A 14,689-nucleotide genomic window follows, 5' to 3' on the forward strand; every position below is an offset into this window, starting at 1 on the left:
GGTTGTGTGCTGCCCTTTATTAAATGTTGAGGATGGTAAGACGCCTGATGTCATGTTGTTTAAAACTGGATCATCAATGTAAATCATGTATGCATTAACTCTCTTTTGAAAAGATTCAATGTAGCCTGTTAACAGATGCAGATAGAATACTTAAGTTCCAGGAGCACAGACAACAAAGCTATGATGAATTAGCTTGAGAAACATTGAAGGTAAGACAAACTCAGAACCAATAGGGAAGGATTTAGTGGCCTTGGGAGGTCATGAATAGATACCTGAAAGCTGAGCTCCATTTTGCATGCATGATACTGAATCCTGAGAAGGCAGAGTTTGCATGATCACACCTGCATGACATACAATGATACTTTACCACTTATTAAATTGAACAGCCTGACTTGGGAACAATAAGCCCCTTGGTTATGAGTTATTTTGCTATCTGTTTTAAGTAAATCACAAAAACTAAAGTCAAGGTAAAAAGAAAATGCCCTTTTATCAGACCTTATCCATTAAGTAGGTTAATTAACATTTAATTAACCTTTGTTTTTATATTATAAATACAAATCATTATCATCTTCAAAAAAGAGCAGGGTTTTCAAGAATCACTGATGTAAAATTTACAGCTATAAGCATAAGCATTAATTTCATATGTTGCAAATTAAAACCAGTTAAGACACACACTTATAAATTTATAAAAATATAAAATATTAACCACACAAGTTATGAACTATTACAGTTAGGTTGTTGAGCACAATGCATGGTTATTAGAAATTTTATATTTTTTTTTGAAGAATATCATCATTCAAAGATTCTTAGGCTCTAACTTGGGCTGTGTTAATGTCTTTTATAAGCATATAATTCAAAGAAGGAAAGTATCATCTCTATCTTACAGGAAACTTTAGACATAAAATACCAAAAGCAATATAAAATTAACTTTATTTTAAAATTACAATATGGGGAAGAAAGTTTACAAAACTTAAATATACTTGCCCTTGCCTAGGTGCACTGATGTAAGGCTTCATTTTAAACATGAAACTCGTTCCTGATCATTTTCCTTGGCAAAGGGCATAGACAAACGCTTCACATTCTTTTAAAATGTTGAGTTACCAGATATGGTCATCATCAGGCTTGATTATTTTGTTCTTGTTACCTTAATTCTTTTAGATTTTATGCCTTGCAATTAGGTCTAGCATTTCCTCATCTGGGAGTTAGGAAAATAATTTCCTTTAGGAGAGCATTGCAACAGTTTGGATTTCCACCATCTCTCTTCGGTTGCTTCTAAGAATTATAATCATGGCTAAATTGTACAGTAATCTGATGACAGTTGACATGTAAGGGCAGTGTTAACTTCAGGTGGACTGTCAGAGTGCAGTGTTCACTCAGTTATGGGCCATAAAAAGTCTGGAGTAACAAGTGTTTAGTGACACAGTCTGCTCCCTTTTCTGATATATCACTAGAGAAACTGAAAGGGAAGAAAAAAAATCCTCAAGAAACACGTTCTCCATGTGTAGCAACACCTGAGCCCCAGTGAGTGACACGCCTCTCTGTGGGTTTGTAATTCCCATCTATAACTAAAGGATACTTCTTGAAGAAAGGCAGAGGCTTAAATGAACCAACAAGGACGCCTGTGTTCATCGGGAAGACCGTAGATCAAAATTTAATTGCTAATCTTTAAACTTCTCCTTAATTTGTTCCTTTTCCGTTGTCATGGTTTGTGATTTTTTACTCTGTCCAGGAAATGTTTCTCTTCCAGCAAGCCAACTGGAGAAAAGAAGGATAAAACGTGGAAAGAAGGTTGCTTCTGGAAAAGGGTTAAAGAGCACTCTCGGGAGTTTGCGTCCTGATTTAACAAAGACTCACAGAACAAATACTTGGTATTTTCCACCCCTCCCCCTAAACCGGCAAAGTGGCTTGCATTCAAGTTAAATGTAATTTTTTTTTTTTTTTTGTAACTGGAAATCGCTTCAATAACTCCAAAAAATTGCAACTGGTAAACCTTAAAAGGCAAGGAGAAATGTTATGCCTGTAAAGGAACGAACAATAAACACTACGAAGAGAAACTCATCTTCCCTAAATATGTGGAAGCCCTTTCCTGCGCGAGAGTCCAGTCCCCAACCTGCTCCAACTGCGGTTTGAAGCGAAGTAACAAGTGTCGGGTCTGAGCGTTGGGAGAAGCTGCGAGCCGGGAGGCTGCGCGGAGATCAGGTGGCATTGCTCCAACTTATCTAGTTTTTATATTGGTGGGAAAAACAAAGAAACAAACAAAAGCAAAAGCAACACACCCCCAGTCCCTAAGGTAAGAGTTGCCAGAATCATTTACTTGGTTCGCAAATTGAGGAGTTTCGACCTGAGCGTCCGGACTGGCGCCCCTTGACACGCGACACGCAGCGTCGGTCCAGGAGTCACCCAGCCGCTGGTATTGGCACCAAGTCCCTGGGGTCCACCCTCTTGGTTTGGTGTGAATGCAGATATGCCCTTTACCCTGTTGGGGGTGTGAATGGGAGTCGGGAAAAGCACTGACAAGGGAGGAGTCTGCAGCCCAGTTCGAAATAAAAAGCACGCAAAACTGGAGAGAAGAAAGTGTGCGGGGCGAGAAAGAGGCAGGGGCGGGAAGCCAGTGTCGGGCCCCAGCCCTGTGTGGGTAGAGCGGTTGCACAGCCGCGCAAGCCTCGCGCTCCAGTGACCATCTTGTCCTCCGTGAAAACTGGAATGTGGCGCGCGTGCTACCCACTAGGGATGGTGACCTAGTCCGGGGTGTTCGCACAGCCCGTTCCAACTTGGGGCTGCAGGATCACCGCCTTCCACTGGGACCTGGGACCTGGCACGTCGTGGTGAACCCGCTGCGAGTGCCTGCCAGAAGGCGGACACCTGCGCATCTGTGCGCTTGGGCTCTCCAACTTCTCCAAACTTCTGCAGCAACTTGTTCTGAGTGCTCATTCAGAGGCACAGCTCCCTGCAATTACAGCTGTCTGGATTCGTGGCTACAGGAGGGGAGTACAAGAAGCCGCGGGTGATCAGGCGGCCTTCAGGGTTTGGGGCGATGATCTCACAGTTTTCAGTATTTGAGCCATAGTTTGCTCTTTCCATTCTCTATTCCCACCGTGACAAACAGCTTGTGCACACTAAGTTCGTTTTAAAGCGGGAATCGGAGAGGGAGTCCTGGGGATGGACCTTCTTTCAAACCTTAAGTTTATTGGAAACACTATGAGTTCATTTAAACTACCCCATGTCTAAGTTCGAACTCCCCTCCTGCGGGCTGTGACTGAGCAGTGCTAGTTGGAGCTGCTGGCCCGCCAACGGGAGGATTCCCTGGCTCGGAAACCAACAGCAGACATGGCCAGTCCAACAGCACACAGCTGGAACATCTGCAGGGGTGCGGGTTTAGAATCTGGAACACCGAACCCGGAGGTGACAACGCCCAGCAGAAACGCAGCAGTTCCCCCGCCCGCTAGCGGGTCCGGGGAGCACAAGGTGCTCACAGACCAGGGGCGTGTGGGGCCCTGGCGCCGTGGGGCCGTCCCAGCGAGCGCGCAACGTGGGCGCGGGCGGCAGCAGCGTGGGGAGCTACTGCTCCGCCAGTGGGCGTCTTCTGCCGCCGCCGCCACCGCCGCCTCCACGGGCAGCGGCACTGCGGCGCTTTTCTCTGCTGCTTTGGGTCAGGCACCGAGGCTCAGCTGCCGGAGCGCGCACTAACCACGCCACGCCTGCAGGCAGCGTCTCCGCAGACCCTCGCCCGTGCGGGGAGGACGCCGATTGTGCGTGCCAGCCAGTAGCCAGTCGCGGTCACCCGGGACTCGCCCCCAACCCGGGATCCTTCAGCACCCGAAGCTGAGCACGATGTGAAGACCGGGCCGGGAGGGGCTTGGGAGACAGGCTAGGAGGACCAGACAGGCGCTCGGGCCGACCGGCCGGCCGAGGAGGGCAGGTCCTGCGGGGGCGGAGCCCGCCGGGTCCGGCTCGCCGCGCCCCTCCGGCCGGCGGCCTGCCCCCACGGCGGCCCGAGGAGGAGGGCCATGGCCAGCCCTGCTGAGGCTCATGCTCCCCGCCCCCAAGCTCCGTTGCCAGAGGCTGGGGACGAGCCGAGCCCCGGCCCCGGCAAACTCCGCCCGGAACCCCGGCGCAGCGCGGCCGGCGGGGGGAGCGCGGCGGGCCCGGGCCTGGCCCCCGAGCGGCCTGGCCGCGGCTGGGCCGAACGCGCCGCGCCCCCGCGCCCGTCCCCCTCCTCGGCAGGCCGCGCCAGCCCCGCGGGGGTCTCCGGCGCCCTCTCTGCGCTCGGCGCTGGTGGCTGCGGCTGGGTCGCTGCTCGTGCTCCCTTCGCGCTTGCCTTCTCCTCCCCTGTCCCCTCCTCCTCTCCATCTTCCTTTTACTTCTGGCCGCCGCCCCCCCTGCCCCCTCCCCCTTTTCTCTCCTCCTCATCTGCCTTTCACCTCCCCGTGCGTCTCCCAGGAAGGGAGGGCGCAGCGGCGGCGGCGGCTCGAGGAGGCGGCGGCGATGCTGGCGGAGGAGGAGGAGGAGGACAAGAGGCAGCTCCCTTGAGCGTCCCCCCCAGCAGTAGTCACCGCGGCGGCGGTGGCAGCGGCGGCGGGCGGCGGCGGCTCTTCCTCTCGCCTGTGCTCCAGGGCTTGCTGCTCCCAGCCCGCGCCGGGCCCCGGCCGCCGCCGCCGCCCCGGCTTCCCCTCGGCCCGATCGCGCGCCGCGCGGGCTCCCCTGGCTTCGCGGACGCCGGCGGGGGCTACCCCGGCCCCTCGGGCGGCGGCCGAACTCCGCGGCGGCTGGGAGGCGCCAGCTTCGCTCTCGCCGCCGCGTCGCCGCTTCTCTTCGGCTCCGACATGGAAGATGGACCTTCTAATAACGCGAGCTGCTTCCGAAGGCTGACCGAGTGTTTCCTGAGCCCTAGTAAGTGCCCTAGCTCCAGGTTTCCGGTGGCTGGGGCGTTTCTCGCTCTGTGGGGAGCTGTTGGGGGGCTTGGACCTCGGGGTGCGAAGGGAGCTACTGCGGTGGGTGCGTGTGTCAGAGGTGCTTAGCGCCCAGCGGACCTTTACGGGGCGGCGGGGGGGGGGGGCAGCTGGTGGCCGCCCGGTGGCAGGCGGGAGCGTCAGTTAGCGCAGGGGCACCGGGCTTTCCCAGGACTCGCGTGCGCGCAGGAAGGGTGATCTTGTAGGGCCGCGAGAGCCGGGCGTTTAATCGGGACTTGCCTCCTGTCTTCGTCCCCAGGGGCAGGCTCCTGGCTGCACTGACCCGGCACGTATTTCATTCAGTCAACTTTGTCACGGCTTAAGCTAGGTTTCTCTTTCTTGAGCCGGTGACCTCTTAACAGGAGTAAAAGCGTTTCCCTCCACTCGGGGGACCGGCCCTCTGGGTTCCTGTGACTGGGGTGAGGACAGACCAGAGTCCTGGCACCCTACGCTTCCACACCCTTCTAGTGTTGGAGAGCGTGGGCCAGGGAAGTGGAAGTGGATGCCCCCCCACAAAGAGGACGCGCCCCCACCCAGATCGACCTACTGCAGACCCGGGTGTTAACTGGTGTTTGGGTTGGTAATAAAAGGGAAGGACAATGGGGCGTTAGCGTGGAACAAGAAGGCGCCTCCGGTTCCAAATCGCCCTTTCGGACTTGGTGTGACCACTCCGTCTCGCCACCCGCGGGCGCGCGTCTGAGAGCGCGCTGGGGCAGGGGCGACAGAAGGCGTGTCACGGGGGAGGGGGACCAGATCGACCAGAAAAGTCAAGGCAGAGAGAGCTTCGCTAGAAGCTAGGAGGCAAGCGGGAGATGTTGAGGAAACCCGCGCCGGATGCGCAAAGGAGGGAGTCGCCACTGTCGTTGATGGAGGGCGAGCGGGGTGAGGACAGGAAAACTGGGACGGGAGGGGGCGAGGCGGGACCAGGCGGGAGCCTCCTGTGGTCCCGGAGATGCTGTCCGCGGAGCACAGGGCGACTCCGGAGTCGGCCGGCCGGGCGCGGCTCCCCGCGGCCCTGAGCGCGGCTAAGGCGCCACCGACCACCGCGTGCGCACCCGAGCCTTTGTCTGCTCCTCGCTGGCGAACCGCGTTTCCGCGGCGCTTTCTCGGGGCAGGATCTCCTCCAGGCTGCGGTTAGGCTTCCCGCTCCCAGCTGCAGCACACTCCCTGACCTCAGCCGACCCGCGGCTCGCTGGCACTAGGGTCGAGCCCCTCCCCACGGCCGGAGCTCCTCTTGGCTTACAGCCCGCCCAGGCGCCTTTGAGGTGCAGCTGCCAAGGGCGGGCGAGCATGTCCCGCGCGTGGCTCTTCTGTTCTCTGAAATCCCGCATACCGATCGTGGACCAGTACGAGATAGCCTTGTGGCCTCTTATTAAATTTGTTTGCGGGCTCTAGCTGCTGGCGGCAGATCTCTGCTTGTACTTGCAAGTTGGCTTGATTGCCCAGCAGGGCGTGGGCCCTGTACTCCCAGCTGACCTCTTAAGTCCTGTGGCTTCCCCCAGGTATCTGCTTCCACACCCAGCTTCATATGTGAGTTGAATTCGTGATCCATGGGTACTTAAGTTAAAAAGGGATGTGTGTCTGGGTATGAGTATGTTCATGGAGTGAGCTTGTGGCCCTCAGATGTGGTCAGCAGAGACATTTCTTACTTTGTGTAAAAGACCCCATGAATTGGTCACGGATTAAAGGTGGTATGAGAATGTGGTACCCTGCTGTCTGTCTCGGAGGGCGTTGGAGTAAAACTCAGACCTGGGCTAGAATTGGATTTACTTAGGGTCCTCTTCTTGGTGCACTCTAGAATTCCTTTTTTACAAAATAAACATCATCTTCTGTCCTATGACAAGGGATTGGGGATGGTGTTGAAGGCTGCTGTACCTTGCAGTGACAAACTCTGTTTTGGGGAAGAGGTGGGACTTAGGCTTAGGGGTTTAGGTATTTGGAAGGAACACGTTTTCCTGGAGATGATGGTGTTTGTTTTTGCACGATGCTGTGACTTCTGTCTGTCCTGGCTGGGGCTAACATGGTGATATACATTGTGGAGCAGAATAAAGATTAGCAGCCCAAGACAGGTGCTTAAGTTGTCTCTGAGAAATCATGGGCTTTCCCTCTAGAAAGACAGAGCACCTAGAGGAGAGGGCCTTAAGAGGCATCCATTCTGTACAGAGTTCCTGCCAGGAGAAGCCAGCTAGGAAGTTACACCTGCCCACTCTCCCTTGGAAGCAGTTTAGGGTTCAACTAGGAACAAAAGGCTCCAGCTGTCTTATTTGGGACTTAAAGATATTAAATGTTAAGATACTTTTAAACAGAATCTGTAGGTAGAATCTCCTCACTCAAGAATGGGAAGAGGAAAGTGATCCTATAGGGAATAGCGTCCACTGTTGGGATCTTTGGTTCTGTCTGTTGTTGCTTAAAAAGCTACCCTGGTTTCAATTCCTAAAGTAGTTGAAGCTTGACAGAATTTTCTAATAGTTTTCATTAAAAGTCAGCCTTTTGGAAAGAAAAATTGCCACACAAAAAGTCATCAAGGACCACAATTTCAGACACTGTTCATCAAGGACCATAATTTCAGACACTGTTCTCCCATTCACTGTCACTGTCTGTAAATGGGCCTTTTGGAAGGAAAAATTTCTGGATACTATAAGAATATAAATGTGCCTGAATGTCTTCAGGGGCACTCAACCACTGAGCCACATTCCCAGCTTTGTTCTGTATTTTGTTTAGAGACAGGGTCTCACTGAGTTGCTTAGTGCCTTGGTGTTGCTGAGGCTGGCTTTGAACTCGCGATCTCCTGCCTCAGGCTCCCTAGTGGCTGGGATTACAGGTGTGTGCCACTCTGCCTGACTTACTCCCCATTTTCTTTTGATTGATCTTTTGGTCTGATAAGTCATGTACAGGCTGCTAGGTCCAATAATTGTATAAATACTTTTCATTTGTATGTCTCTTAGTTCCATCCTATGTTTTGGCTCTGCAGTTTAGTTCACTCAGTCATTCCCTGAAAAGACACTTCTTCCAAAGCTGCTGCCCCTAGCCAGGATGTGGACACAGACTGAGCAGAGCCATGGACCCATCCTGGGGGAATTTGCCAACTGTGAGAAAGAAGGAAGTGCCTGGAAGTGGATTGGTGTTAATGCCCAGTGCTCCAAGAGGTCATTGGTCTCTATGCCTGATGCCCTTGCTCTGTGTCTATTCCTGATTTTGTCTGATTTTCTGTCATCTGACGACCACCAACTCTTCCTCAGACATCCAGCATCACACTTCATTGCTAGGAGAGCTGCAGATTGCAATAGGAGTCCTATCAGGTGTCCCAGAGTGAGTACAGTGAATGTCACTTTGCAGTGTGATGAGTGTGTCGGATGTAGAGCTGCGAAGTCGTGCTAGGATAGGCCAGTATACACTGTGGCCAGTCTTCTGTAACAAACATAGGCCGTCTGCACCAGGCGGTGAGTGCTGTCGCCCCAAGGCCACACAGCTTGAGGAGATACCTGGTGAGCCTTGCATGGGACATATCTTGAAAGAAACTTGGAGTCTGAGTTGAGAATATTGCTCTAAGGACACTCGGAAACCACAGATAGCCCATATAGAGAATGCAGGGAAAGCACGCGGGACAGACTTGTGAATACAGAGTGCAAACCCTTCAGACTGCAACTGTTGTATGTTTCTCAAATATTCAAAACAAAATTATATTTGTCAAAACTGGAGTTTAAGCACACTTCATGCCCATCTCTAGCCACTCTGTTTCCTAAGACATGGGAGTTGTATGGCCAACACTGGACTGGACTCAGACAAATGTAATCCTTTTTAAAGAGCAAATGTGCTTAGCCCTTAGGAGCTACACTAGGCTTGACATCAGTGTACTCCTGTGGGCTCCACGAGGCTGAAGCTGTAGAAGAAAATAAAGTCCACAGTGCAGTATTAGAAGAGGGTCTAGACCAGCCGACGGCCAACTGGCAGCCTGCTGGTGGGCCTATACAGGGTACACTGTGGGAGGGAGGTGGAGTTGACAGTCGACCCATCTGACAAGCAGATACAGATGCCTCTGAAGAACAGCCCAGCAAGGCCTTGAGGTCCTGCTAGGCTGAGTGTGAGTGTCCAGTGTCACTGACTCTCTGTGGAGGGTGAGCTGTTTATTGAGTGGGTACTCAGTCCAAAGGGCAAAGTTATTTAATCTGGGCAGGATTAGTTGGGTTATTAATCATGTAATTCCATGAAAATCCATCTTTAGTGTGGGGAGAAAAGAAAAACAACCCGTACTCCTTAAAAGTGGTTGAGAAGCAGTAGAGCTATTAGAAGATGGTGTCTTCTGCTATTTCAACCTGACAAACTGGCTCTAGATCATTTTTGCACATAAACCGTTTTCTGCCCCATTAGGAGACAATGCAGTGTAGTGGGTAGTGAAGCAAATGTTTTCTTTAGTGTAAAGCAGGTGAAGCGTGGCATGTTGAGCACTTCAACAATTCATTCACTGTGGGTTCTTGTTTAAAAACAGCCCAGGCAGTCTGAGAAGGGGAGAAAAAGTAATTTTCTTGTAAAAGGAATATTTTCCCTTAAAAGGAAAACAGTTGTAATCCAAAACATTTTAATTTGCTTTTAGAATGTAGACCAAACTCCTGCAGCTGATCTTTTTCCAAGTCTGCCTAAAGTAAAACTCTCAGGGACAGAAGAGCTCAGGACTGGGAGACAGGGCAGCTGGCCTCTAGGGTTCCTGTTTATCACAGCATGGGCCACTTTCTGGAGTCACCCTGTTCCTTTGCTGGCCTCTGCTTATTGCCCATGCCCTCTCTCTAGAAGGCAAGCTCAGGGAGAGCCTGGGGGCGGGGTTTGTCTTTTTTGGTTATAAGCGTGACAGTGGCTGACACACATGTGGAACATATTCATATATTTTGTTGAAAATCCAACAGATTCAGACAACATGGAGCACACTGCCTGTACTCCCTGTCTTCAGAGAACCTAGACACCCATGAGCGTGCACCGAGAACGTGCTCTGTGTTGTAGGACCTGGGATTCAAAGGGGTGTGAGACAGAAGCAGCCCTTGCAAGGGACAGTTAGCCCCAGGGGACAGCCAAGCTTCCCTTACTGTCTTTCTGAGAGAGGGCTGATAGGCGCTCTGGACGCAGTGAGAACCAGACACGGTGCCTGGCAGGCCCTGCAGAGACTGATCCACGGAGGGAGGCTGCACCCAGGCTGGAGGGTGGAGAAGGCGAGCCACCCCCCCACCCCCCACCCCGGAACCCAGGGGAGGCCTTGCAGGCTGGGAAAGGTACCTTTCACCTGCAGCAAGGTGGGGAAGAAGGTAGGCAGATGGAAGAAGCATTCTTTGGGGTGAGCTGAACAATTCTCTGGCTGGGTGCAGTGGTGCACATCTGTGATCTTAGTGGCTTGGGAGGCTGAGGTAGGAGGATCACAAGTTCAAAGCCAGCCTCAGCAACTTCGAAAGACCCTGTCTCAAAATAAACAAACAAACAAGCAAGCAAGCAAACAAAACAGCCCTCTGAGAACTCTTCATGCCCGCATAGGAATGGCAGGAAGCCCACCCTCCCTCCTGTGGGTGGGAGTCTGTGTGGCTGGGGCAGAGGGCTGGTCTCTGTGCAGAGTCAGAGAAGAGGTGGGAGCCTGAGCTCAGGCTTGGACCAGTGAAGAAGAAGCCGGGGAGGTGAGAACAGAAACCAGAGGGGGCAGGAATGGTAACACGACAGCTGGACAGGGTAGGTGACCCTGACTCTTCAGTTTGGGGTTGAGCTGTTGGGTGGTGTGAGGTAGGAGATGAGGGAGGGGTGGCCACACCCAGAGGAAAAAGCATCAGCAGTGAGCACCTGTGTGTTCTGAGCGGTGGGAGTCTCAGCCATGTGGCCCCTGCTTCTTGCGCTGCAGGCAGCGGAGCTGGGCAGTGAGTTGCAGCTGAGCATCCACTGTGGGACCTTTTCAGTGTGGCCAGTGTGCCTGTATCAGGGAGAAGATCACCTGGGGGACGCCCCCAGGCTGGAGGGGCAGGATGAGGCTGCATTCCTGGAGCCCACCAGAATGTGGGCATGGAGAGAAGCCGCAGTGGTGGGGGTCAGAGCAGAGCTTTGTACTCTCACCCCAGGTGTAAGGCCTGCTGTGGGAGGGTCTGGAGCTCGTGGTGCTGTGTGACTGATGCTCTCAGAGGCTGATCCTGGCTGTCGTTTGGTGACTACTGTAGGGGCTGTTGTGGAAATAGCATGAGAAGCCACTGCAGTAGTCAAGCCAGGAGATGACAAAGGTGACTTGGACTGGGGTTTGAGGCCAGAAATGAAATGCAGTGAGGGCGCAGAAGGCACTCAGAGGCAGCAGGTGGATTGGACACGTGGAGGAAGGGGGGGACTCCAGAGTGGGATCACAGTGGGTCGCGGGTGGAGCTGCCCCTGGGCGGGAGGTCTGCAGCAGCAGCACGGGGCGGGGCTGGGATCAGGCTCCCTTTGGCAGTGGCATCCTGGAGTGCCTACGCCACAGCATGCTGGAGACGTTAGGAAGGCTGCTGGACAATTTGGGAATCAGAGGCTGATCCCAACTGGAGGTACTTAGAGCCAGCGAGTATGTAGATAGGTCATGTGAACTCTGAGCAGGTTTTGAGGGAAACACAGGCGCTGGTTGTTGAACAGTGCCTTGGTTCGAGCAGTGGAAGTGCTCCATAGAAGTTTGATGGGTGAAAGTGGTGACCCTTTGGAGACAGTGAATTGCCACCCCTGAGGCAGTAGCTGAAGCCACTGTTGGGGGTGCAAATGGGAAATGAACAGAGGCAGTGGGAAGAGGGCAGAGGACAGACGTGAGGGGAAGAAAGAGCACTGGGATGATCTGAGCAGGAGCCATCTAAACAGAGGAGGAGACATGGAACAGAACAGTCCACGGAGCTCAAGGGAGGAACCTCAGGATGGAAGAGACCAGGTGCCCCAGAGACCAGGTGAGTCCAGCATCTAGCATGCCATCAGCGGTCGAGCTGGCAAGATGACGGAAGCCCGCTTCAGTGGGGCGAGAGTTGGTGGCGATGAACGTATCCTAGGGCAGATTTCATCCTGAGGGAAGCCAAGCTGGGAGTTGGCCTCAGAGCTGCCAGCACATGAGTACTGGCTACCTCCCTGGGGAGGCTTCACTTGAGAAGGTTCATTTGCTAAAGAAAAGGAAGCTGAAGAAGTAGCTGAGAGCGGATGGAACAGCCCCTTAAAGAAGCCAGGAGGAATGGGGTGCTGTGCACCCTCAAGAGCTTAATGAAAACTCCCCTGAGGGAACTGGGGAGAGTGGTGTGGATGCTGATACCCTGTTATTAGTGGGCTGGGGTGGGCACCAAGTCTACAGTGTCTCAGCAGACACTTTCTGCCCATTTCCCTTGAGGGCAGCACCGTGGTCATCTGAGAGTTGGCTGTACAGGAGGCAGGCACAGAGAGGCTTGCAGTGGGGGTTTTGGGGGGTGGGAGTGAGCTGCCCACTTGAGAGGGGTGGGCTAATGACCCCCAATTAGAGCAAACATACAAACTCTCTGCATTTGAAGAATAGAAGGAGCCAAAAAGACACGTACTTTGAAGCTCTCAGATTCACGTCCTGGTGAAGAGTGACCAGCAGGATAGCCCTGGAGAGGTGTCTCGAGGGAGGAAGGGTTTGTGGAGTGATGAGAGGATGATTCCAGAGGGAAGAGAGGAGCTGGGCAGACACAGAGGATTCAGGACAGGTGAACTGGGACGGCCGTGTGGTGCGGGGCTCTGGACAGCAGTGAAGAGGGCAGGACACAGAGGGTCTGGCAGTCAGGCACCAGGGTCTGTCTTCCTGGGAAGGTTGTGCCATGCTTTATGCAGAGGAAAGGGGTAGGCGCCAAAGGCACGTGATGCACAGATGTCTATTGCCTACAGTGCCTTACTTACTGTCTCCTTGGTGGCAGTAAATGTCATGAGACCTGTCCCTGACTTTTAAGGAGTTTCTGTCTGATGAGGGGTCCAGGCAGGTCAAAGTGACAAGGGTATGTCTTGAGGCTTGACCTTGGGTAGAGGAGTGCATAGTTGGGACGGGCACATCTTGGTGGCACCCCACTGCCCCGAGGGTGCTGCCAGGTCCTGAACGTGTCCCTGGTCCCACCTCTCGTTTTCCTCAGTGTGTTTCATGCACCACCCTGCCTGAGGTTGGTGAACTTCTGCCCCAGGTCACTCTGTCTCCGCTGACGGGAGCCTTCTCTGGCTGGGTGGGCAGCTGCCTGTCCTGTCCCCTGGAATCCCAACCTTCTCTGAGGCTTCCTGGTCCTCTCACATGCTGCAGTGTCACCTGGTACTGCCAGTTGTCCGCTTGGTGTCTTTCCCCCCGCTAGCCTGTGTGTGTGCCTTGAGGGCAGGAGTGGGTTTTGTTCAACTTCTGAATCACAGAACCTAGCACACTGCCACCGCAAGAAGTCCAGTGAAGGAATACGAAGGTGTCTAAGTGGCGGAATATGAGTGAAATGGTCCTTTAAAATATTCATTTTCTTAAAAGGAAAGAAGTAATGAAACAATGTGATCGTAGGATTTTGCTGGCATAACTTGAAACTTCATTTGATTCATTATTTTTTTTTCATGTAGTCTAAATACACTCTTTGGCACCAGTGCCTGGGCTTCTGCGTCACTGGGAACACAGTACTTCACACGCAGTGAGGTCAGCAGGGAGCGGCCGCCGGAGCCCAGGGAAGGAGGGAGGTGTGTGCTGGGCTTTGGGGGAGCTTCAGCTTTCTTTCCTGAGGCCATGAGAAGAAACTGTTACTTGGACGAAAACATTTGCTTCATAGCAGAGAGCAGTTTGCTTGTAAAGTGCTAAAATAATGCTATATGTTCGGATATATTATATATAAAAATGCAAGCATGTTTAATTTTATTTTTGCTACCGGGGATTGAACTCAAGGGCACTCAACCACTGAGCCACATCCCCGGCCCTATTTTATTTAGAGACAGGGTCTCATGGAGTTGCTGAGCTCCTTGCTGTTGCTGAGGCTGACACTGAACTCAAGATTCTCCTGTCTCAGCCTCTGGAGCCGCTGGGATTATAGGCGTGTGCTACTGTGCTTGACAAAAAATGCAAGCATATTCGGCTTTCTTAAAAAAATATTTTTCATTGCAGATAGATACAATACCTTTATTTATTTATTTTTATGCGGTGCCGAGGATTGAACTCAGTGCCTCACATGTACTTGGCTAGCGCTCTACCTCTGAGCTATAACCCAGTCCGTATTTGACTTTTTATAGTGAGCAAGTATGGTGTAAGAATCAGTTTTGCATAAAGAAAAATTTCCTTCAGTGAAAAGAGGAGCAGGTAACTTGCAGAACTGCAGGCTGGGGTGGGGTACAGGGGGTGCAGAGGGGGAGAGAGCAGCATGCTTGTGTGGAAGGCAGGTAGTGCTTATTTGTCTGTAATGCAGTTTTTATGCTTTTGCAATGTTGTTTTAGCAGATTTTAGAAAGAAAACTAAAATGACTTCTGAAAGGGCCCGACGGTATGGTTCCCTGGATCTGGGAAATGTGTACTTTCAGATGTTGTTTTTGTCCTGGGATCAGAAGTTCACTTTCAGAAACATTTGTGTCTAGTCAGTCATCATGTCTTTTGGGGATAATACTCTGCTTCTTGTGATTAACACGTCATTTAGTTTTTTAAGACAGATGAAAACCTCAGTGATTCCAACAGTGTGGTGCTGGCAGGTGAATGAAAGGGTGGACAGCTGATGCAGAATAGAAGAGCCGGAAAGCAGACACACATAGGAGTCCAGGATCCGTGAAAGG

The 14,689-nt window shown here is 52.3% G+C and overlaps 1 protein-coding gene across 2 annotated transcripts in view; it reads left to right on the plus strand.

The window, feature by feature from the left end:
- The first annotated feature begins 4,007 nt into the window (after positions 1-4,007).
- Positions 4,008-14,689, plus strand: part of Pde10a (phosphodiesterase 10A) — a 267,554-nt gene continuing 256,872 nt past the window's right edge. Inside the window, exon 1 of one of the 2 annotated variants that reach the window (XM_027939403.2) lies at positions 4,008-4,890. In XM_027939403.2, coding sequence (XP_027795204.2) covers positions 4,008-4,890 — 883 coding nt within the window. The remainder of the gene's footprint in view (positions 4,891-14,689) is intronic. The other variant, XM_071612857.1, reaches the window with a different exon arrangement.

This window comes from Marmota flaviventris, chromosome 6 (genome assembly GCF_047511675.1).
Source record: "Marmota flaviventris isolate mMarFla1 chromosome 6, mMarFla1.hap1, whole genome shotgun sequence".
Taxonomy (NCBI): domain Eukaryota; kingdom Metazoa; phylum Chordata; class Mammalia; order Rodentia; family Sciuridae; genus Marmota; species Marmota flaviventris.